At 37.4% G+C, this 20271-nt stretch overlaps 3 protein-coding genes across 4 annotated transcripts in view; 2 read left to right on the top strand and 1 right to left on the bottom strand.

Annotated features, from left to right (window-relative positions):
- On the top strand, window positions 3486-9342 carry LOC109714423 (electron transfer flavoprotein-ubiquinone oxidoreductase, mitochondrial). Of its 2 annotated transcripts, none has more exons than XM_020239049.1 (18): window positions 3486-3975; window positions 4295-4371; window positions 4583-4689; window positions 5056-5137; window positions 5212-5320; window positions 5501-5547; window positions 5668-5742; window positions 6019-6135; window positions 6538-6606; window positions 6839-6931; window positions 7376-7478; window positions 7669-7793; window positions 7925-7974; window positions 8098-8164; window positions 8307-8386; window positions 8572-8700; window positions 8899-8965; window positions 9104-9342. In XM_020239049.1, the coding sequence occupies exons 1-18, from the start codon at window positions 3666-3668 to the stop codon at window positions 9185-9187; spliced, it is 1791 nt and encodes a 596-aa protein (XP_020094638.1). In that variant the 5' UTR covers window positions 3486-3665; the 3' UTR covers window positions 9188-9342. The 2 variants fall into 2 exon arrangements, with proteins under 2 accessions (XP_020094638.1, XP_020094637.1); XM_020239048.1 differs by having other exon boundaries at window positions 8899-8998.
- Window positions 13989-15291, top strand: LOC109713869 (protein CDI). Its single transcript, XM_020238130.1, has one exon. The coding sequence runs from the start codon at window positions 14133-14135 to the stop codon at window positions 14994-14996; it is 864 nt and encodes a 287-aa protein (XP_020093719.1). The 5' UTR covers window positions 13989-14132; the 3' UTR covers window positions 14997-15291.
- Window positions 18114-20271, bottom strand: part of LOC109714046 (trihelix transcription factor GTL1-like) — a 5856-nt gene continuing 3698 nt past the window's right edge. Inside the window, 1 exon segment of the mRNA XM_020238448.1 lies at window positions 18114-18240. Coding sequence (XP_020094037.1) covers window positions 18114-18240 — 127 coding nt within the window.

Here is a 20271-nt window from a genome sequence, read left to right as displayed (position 1 = left end):
TCCTACTAATTCAAAAAGATCAGCTAATTGAAAAAACATCAAACAAAGTTTATTAACTTTTTAATTATATTCTTTCTATTTCAATCTTCTACTTTTATGATTCAAAAGTTTATTTTAACTTCGACTTTGGTCAGAAGCTTCAGAATTTTTTTTGTAAAATGTTTATTTTCTATTTTTTAAGTTGAAAATTTGTTCTAAAAGTTAATTTGCAAATGACATATATATATAGGTGGAGTAGAAGAAAACCTTATTCTTTACATTTATAAGCTAAGAAAGGGGGGGGGGAAAAGTTGGAAATCAAATTTAGGGTTTGAATAAGAGAGAGATCAAGAGAGAGAAACAGTGAGAGTGAATGCATATGAGAAGAAGAGGAAAAACATGATTCAAGCCTATCTTTTTTTGAGAAAAAGGTAGCACGCTACCCGCTTCATTCATTTAGGGTATGAATTTAGCTACATGGGTGAGGCAACAAGACCTCTGAAGAGATGAAAAGCTGGACAAAGACCAAATAAATAAAAATAAAAAAAATAAAAAAAATCAAAAAATCAGTGAGGCCAAGAAGAGCTCCAAGTCTTTTCCTTTTGCNCGTAGGTACGTCAGCTGTTTAACCTTATAACAACCACGGATTGGATCAGTCTGATTCCTCCTCAAGATCACACCATTCATGATCTCCCAAATAACCCACCAGCAGGCAATTAGTCCAGGTAAACCATCGCTCATGGACTGAGACCCCATCCTTCCGCTTCGTCTGTCCCAAACCATATGCACATCTTCGGCCAAATCTCCTGCTTGGACATCCTCCAATGACATCACCATAAGAAATTTGAAGAATACACATTGAGAAAAAAGGTGGTCTACTGTTTCCATATCAGACCCACACAGCACACAATTCGTGTTGCTTATCCATCCTCTTTTTAATAAATTATCTACAGTAAGCGATCTCTTCTTGAGGACGAGCCAGCAGAACACTTTAACTTTTATAAGTAAACTAATAGGGAAAAAAAAAACCAAAATAGTTGAACCAAAATAGTTGTTGGATAGGATGTCTCCTTCCAAACTCTCCATCACAATAACTATCTCAACTGAGATTATAGCGATGCACGAGTGCACCATTTTGGGGTGTAGTCGAAGTTGACATCTTAACATAATGAAGATCAAGTTTTGTCTAATTCTCTTCACAAAATAAACAAAACCGCGAGTCGCGAAACTTACAAGGGACCGCTTTTGATTAATGTCGCATTCAATTTCTTCGCCCTTTCGAATAAGTCCAATCCGATTCGCTACGGCTCTATTTTGGTACTCAAATACTGCAATCAATATTTGAATGAGAAAGAGACGCGAAGGTTCGCTTATTTTTTGGTTGATAATTAGCTGGGAAAAATTATATATAAGTTACATTCCAAACCTGTGTATCATAATGTACTATATATATATGAATTGGTTGCATGGTTGTGTGAAACTTAGAACTAGGAAGCTACATGTTATATAGTTGCTAAGATAACAAAACGATGGATCCTTTATATGTCCCATATATGGCAAATCTAATTCATTTGTCGAATAGTACGATTTTGTTATGGATAATCAGAATTTAATTGTTAGGCGAAGAAACGTAATTAACATAATGGCCTTTTTCTTTTTTGTTTTTTCCTTTTTTTTTGGGTTTGTGTGTGTCGAAATCAGCAAACAAAGAATATTCAAGTATAATATTTGGTGGTTGAATCTTTTTTTTTTTTTTTTTTCGAGAGAGATAGGTAGCACGCTATCCGTTTCGTTTTATTTCATTTAGAAATAAACTTAGCTGGAAATATGAATCAACTAGTACTCGAACTTGGGTCTCGAGTACCAATCATCAAGCCCTTTGTCACTTGCTCTAGAGACGATCTGTTTGGTGGTTGAATCTTAGGCTTAGGAATCAATTAATCTTTGTAAGATGATTTTATTAATAGAAGCAAGAAGGCTTAGTTTATCGGTTCGACGTATTGATCAGGTTATTTTTAGGCTTTATTGTTGAAATATAAGAAATATTGATATTGCTTTTACTTCATGTTATATACAGCAATAGTTACTGCGCTATGCTTGCTCCTTTTCATCCTTAATTAATATTTCTTACTATGGCTAAAAAGAACCTCTATTTTCATTTTATTCTAGTCTTGTACACATTTTATAATGCAAACTAGTTTGTGCCTTCATTATTTGATGAATTAATTAATATTTATGGTGCCATAATTAACACCTATTGCGCAATATATGGTCTAGTAGTTTCATACACGGAAAAGCATTAATCTCCGAAAATGCATCGAATTATTTGAAGGCTTATATCGTGCAATATTGAAGTTTTCACATTCAATAATTCCTTCACATAACAAATAAAATTATTAGATGATTGATGTGTTATTGGGCCCAAATTAAATGCTATAATTAACATAAAAAAATTGACTACACTTATCCCATCAAAATACTAACAAAAGTTTTGCTAAATAATTTTTATGATTTGCGTTAGTACATTGAATATATACCTGATTTTTTTTTTAAAAAAAAAATAAAAGCTATACTATCTAATTAATTATGACCCGTACATGCATTGTATACTAATCACAAGCGTGACACGATATTGTTTGGTTACGTAGAAAATAGGGACTATAAAGCTACGTACGTACTAGCAAACAAAAATGGAGTCCAAAGGACCTGTGAAGCTCAATAAAGAGGAATGGGGCCAATATATATATGTCGGTTAGGTGGAAAATGGTTACGTACTGAACCAATTAAGTTGGTTGAGCAATAATAATGCTATTTAATTACGGATATATGCATTTTTGATGAGGAGTTGATTGCTGATATTGGAGACTGAGAAGTACAGAGAAAACATTATACTAAACAACATTCATCCAAACAAACAAACATGATTCAAATTTCATATAACATCAGTATGTTAATGGCATCGGTGTTAATCATGAAGTCAGAACGAGATGAGGAATTGCAGGTCATAAGCGTTCAGTGAGAGACAAGGAATTGCGAGTCACTCACCATATCACTGTGGCGCAGACGCGAGATGTCGAGTTTGTCGAACTCACACGGTTGTACGAACTGTAATTCTGTATAACAAACACACCCTACTTCAGAGGTTGAGTTTAGGATCTGTTTGGTTCATCGAAGAATGTGGGAACCACTTGTAGACCGTAAGGCTAGTAAGTGCGACTTACTCTCGAGCAGTGAAGTAGGAGTGAGGTCGCATTTCTGTGGAAAAGAACTTACGCACACTACACTTCTGATTTACCAAACAACCCCTTAATTTTGGTATATAGTATCATTATGTCACCTTCCGTTTGAGAAAAGAAAATGAACCCAACCTATCCCAAAAAAGCCCAATAAGGCCCACAAGCATTTAAAAATCGATTGGGCCGAATTTGTAATGGGCCAAAATACAAAAGGCCATAGCCCATTGGGCCGATCTTATTACAGAGCTCCACGTTCCCCCCACACTCCCTACTCATCACTCTCAAACGACAACGAACTCCACCACGCAATCTCTCGTCGTGTTCGTCGTTTTCGTTCGCCTTCCCATAACAATAGAATTCGCCATTAGAAACCCTTCCTCTCTCTCTCTATCTACACGAAACCTCATCTCCTCAATCGATTCCATACTCTCTCGATCCAATTCAACCCCCATGTTTAGATTCCTCTCCGCGATCTCCTCCTCCAGTATAAACCCTCTCCGTAAACACCTACGTAGAATCCCACTCGCCACGAGGCCCCATTCATGGCTACAAAGCCCTAGTTCTTCTCCGTCGAGGAGTTCGATCGCGCGATCGAGGTGTTTCAGCGGCGAATCGAGCGGCCGAGATGCTCTGAGCTACGACGTGGTGATCGTCGGCGCGGGGCCCGCGGGGTTATCGGCGGCGATCCGGTTGAAGCAGATGTGTCGGGAGAAGAACACCGATTTATCCGTTTGCGTACTCGAAAAGGGCTCAGAAGTTGGTAAATTTAGCATTTTTGTTGTTATGTTCTTAGTTGGGTGATAAAAGTTTGAGTTTTTGCAATCGAGATCTATGTTTCACTTATTACTAGCATAGAAAACATCAGATGAGTGTGAGTTGTGGTACCAGAGTATGTAATGCACGAACTCTTACTATTGATCTAATTTGATATAATTATATGCTGTTGTGCAGTAATACTATTTAATTGGCAGTTAAGTATTCTTATACTTCTTTTAATAGAACTATCTGAAACTTATTATACATATTGCGGCCTCGAGGATTTCATGTGTTCTCATCACACGACTCGCATTCTTTTACAGGTGCTCATATCTTGTCAGGGAATGTTTTTGAGCCTCGCTCGTTGGATGAATTGATCCCAGATTGGCGGCAAGAGGGGGTATGTTATATTTTCCCTATATTATTGATGTTTCCTTATATCAAAGATAGAGATACTTGTGCATGCAAATCTATATCACCCGTAGTTTTCATTTTTTCCTTGATTGTCAGATATTTAAGCATGTGTTTTTTAGCTACAGATTTTTATGATTTGGCAAGTTTGCAAGGTGCAAAAGTTGCTGCTTTATATTGTTATTTTTAATGTTCTTTAGGCCCCAATTAAAGTTCCTGTATCCTCTGACAAGTTTTGGCTGCTGACAAAAAATAGAGCTTTGGCACTTCCATCGCCCTTTGATAATAAGGGTAACTATGTGATAAGGTATGCCGGTATTTCTTATTGATTCTGCAAATCACTTTGCTGATCTTTAGCCTGACTATTTGCAGTTCATTGCAGTAGCGACTTATAAATAGCCTAGATATTTTTTAATTTTTTTTTAATTTTATTAAAGAAATAGTAGAAATTCCTCATTGATGTACGAATATTTGAAGAGTACATTACAAGTAGCCTAGGAGGTTGATCTTGATCATTTCTGATGCTCATGTCAAACAACTTTCTGATGTTGCTCATATAGTTCTTTTTCACTCTAAATCTTCATCATCGTTACTTAGCTATTTTTCATTATATTTTCCTACCTGTTTTACTGTGGTAATAAATTCACCATTTTAGCATAACTCCCTCTTTCAGCTTGAGCCAATTGGTACGGTGGATGGCAACCAAAGCTGAAGAACTGGGTGTAGAAATCTATCCAGGTTTTGCTGCTAGTGAGGTAGTGGATAGTTTTCCTTGGAATTATTCAAAATGAAGAAGAGTTAATTTTATCTCCTAAATTTGATCTAACAGATCCTATATGATGAAAATCAAATGGTTGTTGGGGTTGCAACTAATGATGTAGGTATTGCTAAAGATGGCTCAAAAAGGGAAAATTTTCAACGTGGCGTGGAACTTAGAGGTATTTGCTCTGGAAATTTCTTTTTCTTTCTGCATCATTCCTTTCAATGGATTACACATCTCTATTTTCTTTCTATATCTAGTCTTTATCTGTTCTTGCCCGATACTACATTTTTTTTTCCTTTGCAATGTGTTGTTAGTTTTATTTTCACTGTCAGTTAACAAGAAAATCGTAATGCAGGACACATTACACTCCTTGCAGAAGGATGTCGGGGATCATTGTCAGAGGTCTGCTATGAAGTCTTTCTAACTGTTGATACGCATTGGTTATATTATTTGTTCTTTTTCAGTCTTTGCAGTGGGACAGTATATTTTCCCGCTTAACTTTTTTTTTTTTTTGGTTATTAGAAAATTATAAAAAATCACAAACTGCGAGAAAAAGGACGAGGACTACACCAGACATATGCTCTAGGGATCAAAGAGGTAGATCGCTGTTCTGTTGTTTCTAACCTTATGACAAGAATGACTCCCTATGAAGATGTATTTGTTGCTGGTTATTCCTAGCTAGGTCAGGATTATTGATTTCTGGCCTTGCATGAGTTTCTATACAATCAACATGAAGAAGGAAAAGTTATTTTCTCTTGACCTTGTTTTTGGATATGCCTGAACTAATGTTACAAATCCTCTGGTTTTCTTACTAGCCACTCTAAAGTGGGTTCCCTGAATTTCATCTGATGCAGTATAATGTTGTTTATCCAGGTGTGGGAAATTGAAGAAGGGAAGCACGACCCAGGCTCTGTGCTACATACAATAGGATGGCCCTTGGATTCAAATACATATGGAGGATCTTTTCTATATCACATGGATGATAGACAGGTATATGGTACAGCTGTACATTGACGCCATTTATGCTTTCATTCCCCATTACTTAGTGTGCTGAGATCCTTGTATATTTTGTTAATAAGTTTCTGTGGTTCACAAAATATCAAGTAATAAATACTTAAGCAATATCCAAATATTCCTTTCTTGAATCAATGAGCTACCATGTTCTTGATTGCCCATTCATTTTTGCATAAGAAGTGGTATGATTTTTTTCGTAAGAAGGCCAAACTATAGAATACAGTATAAGTGATTGAGATAGAGCAGTAACAAACTCATTAAAAAAGAAAAAAAAAAAAGAGTTCGAGTATATTCGTGAAGAAAATCTGGAGTTCTTAGTATTGTTTTCATTTGTGTGACTCCTGTCATAAAACTATAAACTCTATGGTGATATTTCAGGTGTCCATTGGATTTGTGGTTGCATTGAATTACCGGAACCCTTACTTAAGCCCTTATGATGAATTCCAGGTTAGACTATTTGATTGATATCGCTGTTTTTTAAATAATGCTTCTGTTAGAAAATATATAATTATTCCAACATTTTGCTCCTGTTGAAAGTTTCTTAAAACTTGATTATTCAAGGTGTGTTTTCCTTTTGTAATAACTATGCGATATTCTTCGTATAGTAGTGTCAAACTGTCAGTTTTGCGAAATAGAACTGAGAATTCTTTTCTCTCGTTTCTTTATATATTCACTTCAGAAACTCAAACACCACCCAGCTATCAGACAGCTTTTGGAAGGTGGAACCGTTCTCCAGTATGGCGCTCGCACTTTGAATGAAGGTGGTTTCCAGGTATATCTATCTATTTTACTAACTAAATGATGAGAGTTAATAAATCCAACTAGCAACAAACAGTTCGTTGTTTACCTCTGGATACCTCTGGATTGAACATGCCGCTACCAACAAGTTTCTATGCCTCTGCTGTCATGAATGGCTGGACAGAGCATGATGAAACATTTATCTTGTTTAGGCATTTCTTGCCTTAACGTTTATGTGTTGTTCTCATTTAATTTTTCACTTATTGTCGAAAGCTACAGCAATGTCATTGAATAATATATGTCACATGATATAAAATATCCAATTGTCACATGAATAGATCTGGGCTGACCTGTCTACCTTGTTGCACATTAAATTTTGGCTGAGGAGAGCTTAATGTAGAGGCCTCAATTTTGTTTTCTTATTTCTCTTTTCAGACGAAAAATATGAGACAGGAATAACATTGTTGTCAAATTTCAGTCAATACCATATCCGGTTTTTCCAGGAGGAGCAATTATTGGATGCTCTGCAGGGTATATAAATGTGCCTAAAATAAAGGGGACGCACACTGCAATGAAATCAGGTATTTCCTTTCTCAGTTTTCTAATCTTCTAGTGTGCATTTATTCCTTATCCATACCTATCAATTAATCTTATGCTATGCTTCGATGTTCAATTCATGCTGGACAAAATAATCTGCATTTGTCGTTCTCATGTGTGAAAATGTGATTATATCATATGCTTTTCTTGTAATACGATCTCTGTTTCCTTTAGGTATGCTTGCGGCAGAAGCAGCTTTTAAGACGCTTGCTGAAGGAGCAAATATGGATATATATTTGGAGAATCTTAGAAAATCCTGGGTTTGGGATGAACTCTATAAAGTTCGGAATTATCGGCCTGTTAGTGATTCTTTAACGTTTAATCTCATTTAACATCACCTGTTTAATACTTTCATGTGGGAGTGTAGGAGTAGTGGTTCTAAGGTAGCGTGAGCAAATTCGTGGCGTATCTAAAGTTTCTTTAATTCCAGGCATTCGAGTATGGACTTGTACCTGGCTTGGCCCTCTCTGCACTGGAACAGTAAAATCCGTCTTCATATTGATCTAACTTAGCAGTGCTTTTATGATTTTCTTCTCTTTGATTAGCAGTGTTTTTATGATTTTCTTCTCTTTGATTAGTTGACTTTGATCTTATGGTTGTTAGCTATATATTCAAAGGAAGGCTACCTTTAACTCTTAAGCATGGGAAACCGGACCACCAAGCTACAAATGTGAGTGAGAACTGCTGTTTAGGCTATAAAAATTTAGTAAGAAATACTGTAGGTGTTTTGATCAGAGTGTATGGAAGCATAGATTTTTCTTTCTATAGGTTGCCTGTGGAAACTGACCGGGTTAACTTTCGCACAAATGCAGATTGCTGACCTGCATACTCCTATTCAATATCCAAAGCCGGATGGACAGATATCATTCGATGTGCCGACTTCACTGTACAGGTTCAGTATATTAATAAGACTGGGTTATCCCATTTATCAGTTCTTCTTCATATCTTTACATATATGCATCGAATAATGCAGACCTGTAAAGAGATAAAAGAAGGATCGGCAACATCTTGCCTTATTCTATCCATCATCCCTGTGTTTCTATTTACTTTTATGTGAATTTCTTACCCCATTGACAGGAGCAACACAAATCATGAACATGATCAGCCTCCTCATCTCCGCTTGAGAGATCCTACAATTCCTGAAAGGGTAAATCTGCCGTTATATGCTGGGCCCGAGTCTCGCTACTGCCCAGCTCGAGTATATGAGTAAGAGATTTTTACATCGTATCGTACATTAATAGTTATATTTATATCCACATCCTGTTTGCAAAGTTTCAGGATGGAGTTATTAACTAGACCAGGTGGCAGATAACATAACGTACAAGAATTTGACTGGAAAAATTTACATCGATCCTTATTACAGCTATAAATTACTTGCTCTCTTTATTGTTTATTTTCTTGTAGGTATGTCCCAGATGAGAAAGGTGATCTAAAACTCCAAATAAATGCTCAAAATTGCCTCCATTGCAAGGTAACGGACATGACTAGGCTCATACATCCCCTTCTAAGATGAAGATTAAGCCCTTTGTCCTTATCAATTTGATTTGAACCTCTTAGGTGCTTTCCCTTCATCTTTGTTTCTGATCCTACAGTTCTGCTGATGTTGTAGGCTTGTGATATTAAAGATCCCAAACAAAACATTGAATGGACCGTGCCCGAAGGCGGCGGCGGCCCTGGCTACACAATTATGTAGATTTCTGTCAATACCGCCAGATGAAATAGAACATTAGTTCTCGAAACGTCGACATTAAAATGTTCGGCTAATAATTTGTTTCTTTCTCCAGCATTTGCGCTCAGCCTTTTGGATCCATAATAAACTGGAATGTGACTTTTAATTTTTTTTGATTAGCGTAGTTGAGCCATGAATGCGTGCCGTGTCAGTTATTGGGTTTTTAAGGACCAATAATTTGGTCGTCCACTCAGCCGAAAAAAAGCCACAAATGAAACAAATTTTAAATAATTTGGCCAATAAACATACCCAAATCGAAATGAGGTCTAAACAAAAGAGGGATCTTTTGCTATTGCGCTTGATGAACAACTACTACTAAGTCATCTTATTCCACTGGAGTTTTTCAGATACACTTTCTTAATGCCTGGAACTTGTAAACTATAACCTAAATTTATTTCTATGACTAGTACTTAAGAAGAATCTCAGCAACCATTGTAGCATCGGCAGCGCTGGGGATTGTCGATGCACACGCCCTTCACGTCGGTGCTGTTCGGCGCAGCAGTTTGGCAGAGGTTCTGGCAATCTGCAGGATTGCAGATATCCATGGAGCAGACGCCGGTCGAATCCACCGTTCTCGTCTCCCGACCTGCGTCACAACCACATGGTAACTGACACATATATAAAAATAATATAAAATTAACATAATTTCATTCTTAAGGGTTGGATTAGGTAAAATTTGTTGAATATATAATATTATCAAAACACCTTCTTTAGTAACTGAAAATAAACAGTTGTTACGCATTATTTTATATGGTACCAAAGTAAAAGATGCTGGGTAGGTCCTGAATTTGCGAGTGCAACAAATGCAATATTGCAATATCAAAGTGCACGTTATTTACTAATTAGGTGATTAGTCACAAGGTCGCTTGTCGACTTGAAATATAATTTGCATTGCGAAACGAAAGTAGATAATCAAATATATATAGAATTTAATTATCAATCATCTCTCTTGCATCTAATAAGGAAAGTTTTTGTATCCAAATTATGAAAGCGTCCATTAACAGCTGATATTTTCAAAGAAAATTTTAAATTAACCATAAAAGGATTATCTCCTCTTTCGTGGTTCTGAAGTAAACTTTTTGTAACGTGCGCTAGACTAGCAACTGAACCGTGCATAATTTTTAGGTTCAGTTGAATTCGAATCTGAACTCGATCAAAACCAAGTGCATGTAAAGTTCGATCGTAGTGCGTATGTATTTAGATCTTAGGCTCTGCGACTCGTCTCGAATAAAGCAGAGAAATTTTTAAATATTTTATTGTACAAATAATCGAATTTTGTTGTAGAACTATTTCTCTACTGCTCACTCTGGTGCACGTTATAATCGTTCACGCCGTATCACTTGGTATTATACTGGTACTCTCTGACCGTGTACGAGCATACGCCCACATGAGTACAGAGTATTATACTATTATCATTATATACGCTTACTAAATCTACTGTTTTAAATAAATTGGCAAATAAACGTACCCAGATCGAAACAACGTCTAAACCAAAAACTATCTTTTGCTACTGCACTTGATGAATGACTACAAAGTCATTTTATTCCAACGGAGTTTTTCAGATACATAAAAGCAATCATAATTGCTTTTTGTTACGCAAATCCTAAAAACTCGCCTATATATTTATATATATATATTTATTATCACGAGTAGTTTTATTAGAAGAAGCACTTTTTTGAGTATCAAATTCTCAGCAACTGTAGAAGCATTCGCAGTGCGGGGGATAGTCCCTGCACAGACCCTTCACGTCAGTGCTGTTCGGTGCAGCAGTTTGGCAGAGGTTCTGGCAATTTCCAGGGTCGCAGGCGTACATGGAACAATCGCCCTTCGCGTCCGTCGATCTCGCCTCTGGACCTGCATCACCGCCGCGCGATAGTTGATACATTAGCTTTAAGAATACTTTAATCTCATTCTTGAATAGTATAATCTAACGAGTGAATACAGTTAAAATAGTAGATTCAACAGTGAAAAACTCGATAGCACCGAACGTTTGTATTATCGATAGTAGTCAGACTCTTTATGTATATATAGCGTTCGGCTACTATATTTTTAGGAATATAATAGTTTTGGAATCTAAGTTCATACTTAGAGCATCGAATTTTATAAATACTTAAGAATGCCACAAAAAGATGAAATGTGATTTACCAGTGATTAGCAAAGCCACAAAAAGGACTCCAACTATGGGGAGGAGCTTCTTCATTCTCCTAATATTTTTTAGTAATCCCTGAGATTTTCCTTTTCTTTTTGGTTTTCTTTCACAATTTGTTGTTGTTTGGCTATGGTATACACTTATATAGTGTGTGCTTGATTCTCAACTAGAAAGGGCCAATATCAATTTCAGAATGCACTTATTATGGAATTGAAATCTTAGGGATTTTCCTGGTGTCCAAATTACGAAAGTTTTCATTAATACCTCGACTTTCCAAAAAAAAAAAGAAAGAAAAATTTCAAAACTAACCAAAAATGGAACCCTATTATAAGTTCTTGCGGACATGCTTGAAGCGTATGGCTTATCAAGCTGTTCATTTAGATCTCCAACCTCTTACAATTAATCAAATTTTGTTGTAGCACTGTTCATGTACTGATCACTCTTGAGTGCACATTAATTATAATCGTTCGTGTAGTATCACCTAGTATTAATAGTAGTACTCTGTGACCGTACACGGGCGTATGCCCATACGAGTACTATACAATACTAATATACACTAAATAGTTCAAAAAAAATAATTTAAAATTTACACAAAAATAATATAATAATAATAATTGTGATTATTTTATAACATCACCCAATGGGCGTGATCTTCTTAGTTGGATCCCACGAGATCGGATCCTCCTCCGGTCACACCCACGGATTATTTCCAGTGTAACGGTTGTATATCACGTGTGTGTATCTGACATGTGGACCCCGCAAAGTGGGTCCCATGTGTCCGTTGCACGGAAATCCGCTGCCCCAGCCCACAGTATTGCGAACGCAGCTGTGAAGCGCGGCACATGATGTAATTTCCTACGAAGTCTCGTAAATGTACCCCGAATTTAAATTCGAAGCTTTAAGTATTAATTAATTAATTAATTATATGTAATTTGTCAAATTTTAAATTAATCAAGTAGCGAATGTAATATAAATGTTCAAAAAACACCTGCATAATCCAAAGTATATATGTGGACTATTCATAGATTGAAAAAACATAGAAAAAGAAAATACTTTGTAACGTAGATTCATGGTAGAATGATAGTATTTATTAGATAAATAGTATCAAAAAACAAAAAACTTCGTAGTTATGGTTCATAGGTGGCTTGTAATATCAACTTTGGTTGAAAATATGTGATTCTTCTTTTCATAAATCATTATTAATTTGTAAACTCAGAAACCAACCGATCAATTCCAAAATTTAAGCGTTCACCCAAAAATTGTGTTCATTCAAAAATTTTAGACTATTCATAAATTTTTTTTTAAAAAAAAGAAGGCACGCCAAAATAAAAACGTGTTTGTCAACATAGAGCTCTATACTATAAGGCTATGTTTGGTTGGAGGGGGGGATAAGGGTGGAATAAAAAATTTATTCCACCCTTATTTTTCAAACACAAAAAAAATTTAGTGGGAACACTAGTTCCCACTCCAGGGTGGAACAAGCTGGGAAAACCCAGCTTCTTGTTTCACCCGTGAAGAGAGAGAGAGAGAGAGAGAGAGAGAATTTTTAATTTATTTTAAAATTTAAATTTCGTAAGTTAAAAAATAAAAATTTATAATTTTTAAAATTACAAAATTAAAAATTTTAATTTTAAATGATAAAATTTGATATTTTATATTGCCTAACCAAACGCTATTTTTTTTATTCTCAGAAATAATCTAATTTTCATCCAAACATAAAATTGATCTAATACCTGTTTATACCTAAATTTATATCTATTTCTAAAATAGTCACTTTTTACTTATCTCCGAACCAAACGATACCAAAAAACAAGCAAGAACAACTGGCGAGTTTGTGCTGTATATGAACTTGCTATACCATAGACAGTCTCACTCTCACATGCGCGGGGCATGTGAGTGCCAATATTATTTATTTCTAAGTTCTAACGATCTCGAACTAGATAAATTTAGGAATACGGTGCAGGACTCCGGTCTAAACAAACAAGTCCCAGCTCTTGGACCCAGTGGAAGCATAATATTCCTCTTTTATGGTCACACTTGTTGACAGCAGAGATGTCAACGGGTCGGATTCGGGACGGATTTTTAAAAATTCGAACTCGAACCCGATTCCAAACCCGACGGATTTTAAAAATTCATATCCAAATCTGAATCCGACCAAAAATCTAAAACCCGAATCCGAAAATTTGAACCGGAAACAATTATTTCTTTTTTCAATATTTTAAAATATATTATATTAAATTTAAATTTTTAAAATACAAATTCAAATATAACATCAAATTTTTATATATATATTATATATAATACAAAATAAATTCGAGTTCGGGTCGGATTCGGATTCGGATCAGGTACAGACAAAATCCATATCCGAATCCATATCCGTCGGATTTTTATTTTTTATATCCATATCCAAATCTATATACATATCCACCGAATATATCCGTTTTATTCGGATTCGGATTCGGATAAAATTTCGGGTATTCATACCCATTGACATCCCTAGTTGACGGGACACAGGAGCCCTTTAAAAACCAGTGGTTGTTATGCTTAACACCTTGAATTAATAAATAATAATAATAAAACTAATACTAATAACGGCAAATAATCCAACAGAAAGAATAGGCTCCGGGTTTCTCTCTCAAAGCACCTATATATATATATATACAACCGACGTTTCCTCCTCCCCTCTCACGCAATCCCCGTGCCCTCCATCGAATTCGAAACCCGAATCTAGGTTCATCTTCGAAGCCCTGCCTGCCCTAGATGTTGTCCGGCGAGGCGGCGGAGGGATCGCCGGAGCCGTTCCGGATCTTCGTCGGGTACGACCCGAGGGAGGACGTGGCGTTCGAGGTGTGCCGGCGGTCGCTGGTGAAGCGGTCGTCGGTGCCGCTGTCGATCCGCGCCATCCGGCAGGCGGATCTGCGCACGGCGGGGCTGTACTGGCGCGTGCGCGGGCCGACGGAGAGCACGGAGTTCTCGTTCACGCGCTTCCTCACCCCCTTCCTCGCCGGCTTCCGCGGCTGGGCCATGTTCGTCGACTGCGACTTCCTCTTCCTCGGCGACGTCGCGGAGCTCCTCGCCCTCGCCGACCCCCGCTTCGCCGTGATGTGCGTCAAGCACGACTACGCCCCCTCCCAGCCCACCAAGATGGACGGCGCCGTCCAGACCGTGTACCCGCGCAAGAACTGGTCGTCCATGGTGCTCTACAACTGCGCCCACCCCAAGAACGCCGCCGCCCTCACCCCCGACGCCGTCAGCTCCCAGACCGGCGCCTTCCTCCACCGCTTCATGTGGCTCGACGACGCCGACATCGGCGACATCCCCTTCGCCTGGAACTTCCTCGTCGGCCACAACCGCGTCGACCCCCTCGACCCCGCCACCCGCCCCCGCGCCATCCACTACACCTCCGGCGGCCCCTGGTTCCACGCCTACAAGGACTGCGAGTTCGCCGACCTCTGGCTCAACGAGCTGGAGGAGCTCAACAAGGACAAGGACAAGGACAAGGCGAAGGCGAAGGCGAATCCCCTCGCCGCCGCCGCCGCCGCCGCCAAAGAGGATCAGAAGAAGAAGGCGACGGGGATCGCGGCTGAGGCCCCCGCTGCCGTGGCTGCGGCGCCAGCTGTTTGATCGTTTGCCTCTGTTATCCTGATATAGGAGATTTTAGGTTCTTCGCATTCTCGGTAATTTTGATAATTAGCAATCCTCATTTCATCATCGTTATTATTATTATTATTATAGGCGATAGCCATTCTATGCGATGATAGCAATGTCGATTTTCTGCTGTTCAGAATGATTTTCGGTATTATTTGCGAGAATTGCCATTCTATTCTTCCTGCTTGCTCTGTTGTTGATCTCTCGCACGGGCCGCGAATTAGTGTAAACCTCTAGTTTCGTTTGGTGTCATATGATAGTGTTTTATTCTCATGGTGCTATAAAATAAGATGATTGGGAATGATGTGAATCGGGGGTATATTTTACGACGCATCCGTAAATATCATATTTTGAATGCTGCATTTGCAGGAAACAGTAAGCCGTTTATAATCAGCAGAGAACAGATCCTTCTGCTATCCGGGAAAATCAGTAGTTCGGGCTTGTTGTTTGGATGTTGCGAACCGACGTGTTCTTGCTTAAGGCAAAACAATGCACTAAGGACGCGATTGATTCATCGGTTTGCAACATTACGAGAATGCTCCAAATTCCTATTCTGGATGGCGTGACTGTCTTCTTGGTGCTCTGGTTGGGAATGCCTCCTTTTAGGAGGGAGAGGGAGAGAGGACAACTTGCAGACTGAACACAATAGTAGTCTTTCATTTCCGTAATGCTGGGTAACGTAGAAAGATTATCTGAACTCATCGTAAGGGTTTTAATAGTAGATTGATTTGTTCGGGTGACTGACCAGCTCTGCGTCATGTTTAACACTGATTCATAGTATGGGAAATGCATCTATGGCCACTGAAGTAATAAGTCTTGGCAGTCGTATGATTTCAGCTTTTGTCTTTGTTAATATGGTCGATCATAGTGGTCTATGAGAAGGGCTGTTTCTAATCCTGGCGGATTGCTGATCGCCGGTGGAAAAGGCGTGCTCAATTATTATGCGTCCTTTGCTGGTGAAAACGAAGATGTTTTAGTTTTTTCTTAGATGTCGAGCTTAACGAATAATCTTTACTTTCCATTCTTACTTTTGTTAGAACTCTGATTCATTTCATGCTTATCTTGTTCGTATTATCCTTTTCCTTTTTCTCTGTGCCGAGTTTGCGATACTTCCTCTTTTTTACAGCATTTTTCAGGCAGTTTTCTTTCCAGCAAATTTTCTCATGAAAATCGCCTGTTAACCTGTCTAATCTGTTCTTCTGAATATCGTATGGAACCAATAAACCTAGAAGAGTGAAGTCTTAGATAAACATCCGTCCTCTTCGTCTCGAAGATTCACTGAAGCTGCAAGCAAGATATCTTCTGTTTCTCCATTGTTATCTTCTCTCTGCTATATTATGATTCATTACCTATTCGTCTTTCCTCTCACTCATAACATCCGCATGCTATCAAAGCCTATTGAATTGAAGAGGCCGAAATGCTTTGTGCATACCGTCGTATTCGCCCTCCTATGATTTGAGTGCCGCATTCTATATGCTTTTGACCAATGTCGTAATCTACTTTCTGGCTAATGGCTCTTTCAGGTAATATTAGTATTAGGGTTCAAACATCAATGAGTAGTTACCATCGAATTTATCATTCGCACAGCTAGAATCGATTTTGCAAGAAGTTTTGTAGCTTTAATTTCCTTTCTCCTTTTATGTTTCTTTTGTTTATCTTCTACATTCTTAAATCGACAGTTTAGCTGAATCACTGCTTATGTTGATTTTAGCTAGAGAAAGTTATGGATTCTAATTGTCTATCCATAGCTATTATTATGAAAATGTTCCAGTGATATATCCCATGTAAGTGAGCAATCATAATTTGCCACATCTATGTTTAAACAACTCTCTACATGATGATATATTGCAGTGACTCTATAACAAATTGGAATTTTGCTGCTTATCCTGTTAGAATCCCGAAGGAGCTAGATGCCTGCAGTTGTTTTCTGTTCACATTTTTCCTGTTAATACTGGGCACCATGTGCTTCCTTCTCCCATAAGATATTAAAACATTAGTTCTTCATTGGACAGAGAGCAATTAAATGTTACTGTAATCAAATTTATGTTTGGAAGCATTCATATCCATAAATAAAACAATTATTATCACATCTGCTGCTCTCAGCAAGTGGGTGCTTTTGCCCATCTTTTTATTTAGCACACATCCATCTGGAAATGAATATATTGCCAAAGTTTGGTTGGTAAGAATCTTCCCTTATTTGGTAATGGGTGGACTGAAGTTCTCTTCTACTTGCAAATAACAAAAGAGGACTTATCATTCATCTTATCTAGTTTGTGGGTTTACTTTTATCACTGTCACAGCCCCATGACATTGTGAAGCATGCATGGCTTATGACAATGACTCCCTCTCAAAGCATCCCCTGTCACATGTTGAAAAGTGGAAAAACCCACTTCTTTATTTAAAATGCTTTACTTTGGGCGCTAAATGAAAATAATACTATTTGTACGTTCAAAAAATGGTGTAAATCGTGTCCTTATCTGTGGTCATTTTTTCAAAATCTTGGAATGATCGAAGGATATAGAAGTTGCATTTTTTTTTTTTTTTTTTAAGATGTACATAAAGTATTGTTCTGCTGCTGCATGGTAAAAGCCAATTTCACATGCCACTGTTTTTTTTTTTTTTTATACTGGAGCCCACAAGGTTTGGGCATTTTGCAGCAGAGGACAGTTTGGAGTGTTATTTTTCTAAATTAACCAGTGTTTGAAAGTTGCTTCTGGTTTCTTTCACTTCAATGCAGGCAACGAGACAAATATTTTCGGAAAGCAAAGTAACTGCTGCTCATTTCTCCTCTAATCGAGTGATACTGCGTTCCATCATTTTTCAAGTTTTGTTAATCCTTCCAAAGTTTTAATTTGAATGATGATTGGTATTCGAGATTTCAAATTACAAAAAGATTATATTTTTGGATGCAAAATATTGTTCATTTCTCGTCTAATCACAGTGGCGATTGAGTATGATCAGTACTTAGGTTGATTGAGTTTCATCAGTAATTTAATTTAAGTTCTGTGGATTCAAAGGCTCGTACACCAGGTGCGGAACTTTCTGCGCACTCCCGCGTCTTTATTCTCTCTTTACCGGGGCAGTCTTCCCGTTTCACCACGCCTCACCCTCCTCGTGAAATGTGAAGTCTGCCCGCACATGCTGCCTGCCGCCCAGTTTCTTACAGTTTGTCACCCGGACTCTGCTTTTCTGCTTCACCCCAAAATACCCCTTCCTCACCCTTCCGCAAAATGGCATCTTTATCACTTTACCAGCACTATTGCGTGATTACCGTTATTATTATTATTATTATTATTATTATGCACTTTAAACCTTAATAAACATCTTTTCCTGGATCTGCTCAGCAATTTGGTTTTCTATTTTTGCCCAGTTTTGTCACACCCAAGCCCAGTTTGGCAACTCGTTCCGAAGCCGCGCACAATCTAGGCCGGATCTTGACATTTTGGATGAATATTTAGCACCTATTGTTATTGGGGGTTCGGATCGTCCGATCGAGACCCGAACCAGATACAATTGGACCTGGTAACCTTAACAAGCAACTGCGTTCGGTGAGTGAGAAAAAGAAATGTTAAATTTTCTGTCGCTCAATGCTCTTCCTCTATCTCTTTCTCCTGAGCTCTAACCATGAACTTTCATAATCAATTCCTGAGTCCCAAAAATGGTGCCACAACTCAACTCAAAGAAAAGGTGAAACTGGTTTTAAAAAAAAAAAAAACACACACACACACTACCTACTAGTAGACCAGCTAAGAACTGCGACAAAAGCTAAAAGAAAGGGCAATTTAAGAAATGAAAAGATTGCTCTTTGGGGGGGATTCATTAATGGCGTGGGTGTTTGTTTTCATCTTTTTTACAAATCTCTTCTTTTCATACGTAAAAGATCAAAGAACGTTACTAGTGACCAGGGAGAGAGAGAGAGAGAGAGAGAGAAAACAAAGGAGAATGAGTTGGAGAGGATATCAACAGCATAAAGTGGCCTCTGCAACCTCTACGTTCGATCATAGAATCCAATTTTTCATACATATATTATACTCAAATCTGTTTCCAAATTCTTATCATATATATGTATATATATATATATATATATCTAAGGATCGAAAACTTATGAGTATAAGAGAGCCAATACTCATAAAAATATAATAGTCAAACTATATATATATAAAGAGAGTAGGGCTACAGTGCTATTAGGAATACAACAGTTATTGTGTTTCTAACTTTCTAACTATTTATTAATTTTGATCTTAGATTAATCTAATTAAGGTTAAACAATACTTGGATCATTGATGCAGCGCATTTTCTTATATTTTGTTGGCATCACTTTTAAGCTCTATGGAATCGCTATCTCGATTTCAAAACATGGAACATTGCTCAAATCTAATGGATTTAGTATACTGAGTCAAGTAGTCAACTGGGTTGAATTTAACCAGAATTCAATCCGAACTTGTTAATGAATATCTCAATAGGACTAACACTTAAATAGCAACTGTACGATAACCAAATGAATCACATTCGACTCCGAATCTGAAAAATTATCTGACATGAAGTTGGATTTTACTATCCGACTCTGACTCGAATATTTAGTTAGAAATTTTTTCGGCTTCGGATTCGAATTATCCGAATTCGGATCCAAATCCTGTATAAAAATATAGATATGAATATGGATTAGGACTATCCAATGCTTATCTAACGAATTTTCATCCCTATCACAAAACAACATGCATCAACATAAATGAACCAAAAAAACAAAAAAACAAAACCATTGAGCTGATATTTAATTTGGTATGCGGGTTGCTCAAATTCACTAGATTAATTCATATCCGCAGTCACATACAACAGAGAGATAAGGTACAAACACAGAGAAACAAACAATGTAGATAATAAGATGTACAGTATATATAAAAATAGAGGAGGAGACATCAAAAATATAAAAATAAAAATAAAAAATAAAAAATAAAAAACGCCAATTCCCTCCACCACCTTATCTATTCCTCGATTCGTAAATAATTGTAACCCATTATAACCCCGATTAATGTTCTTTTTTTTTCTTTTTCTTTTTTTTTTTCACAACCTCAAATGCCTCTTATCTCCGCGATCTTATTACCTGCTTTAAATTCACCATTTTAATCCCCTTCGTTCCCCGAAGAGGATGCTTATTCCACAACAAATCAATAAATAAACACCGTAACACCACTACTCCATTTGACTCCACTAAAAATAGCTTCCCAAAAAAAAAAAAAAAAAAAAAAAAAAA

The sequence above is a fragment of the Ananas comosus genome, linkage group 8, assembly GCF_001540865.1.
Source record: "Ananas comosus cultivar F153 linkage group 8, ASM154086v1, whole genome shotgun sequence".
Lineage (NCBI taxonomy): Eukaryota > Viridiplantae > Streptophyta > Magnoliopsida > Poales > Bromeliaceae > Ananas > Ananas comosus.
The sequence above is the reverse complement of the archived record's forward strand: the minus strand, read 5'-3'. Positions and strand labels throughout refer to the sequence as shown.

What these genes read in the sequence shown, in the direction of transcription:
- LOC109714423 (XM_020239048.1), top strand. Translation starts at nt 3,666, where the DNA reads ATGTTTAGATTCCTCTCCGCGATCTCCTCCTCCAGTATAAACCCTCTC. An exon ending in AAGGGTAACTATGTGATAAG is followed by an intron (nt 4,690 to 5,055) that starts GTATGCCGGTAT and finishes TCCCTCTTTCAG; the next exon opens with CTTGAGCCAATTGGTACGGT. An exon ending in GTCGGGGATCATTGTCAGAG is followed by an intron (nt 5,548 to 5,667) that starts GTCTGCTATGAA and finishes TTTGGTTATTAG; the next exon opens with AAAATTATAAAAAATCACAA.
- LOC109713869 (XM_020238130.1), top strand. Translation starts at nt 14,133, where the DNA reads ATGTTGTCCGGCGAGGCGGCGGAGGGATCGCCGGAGCCGTTCCGGATC.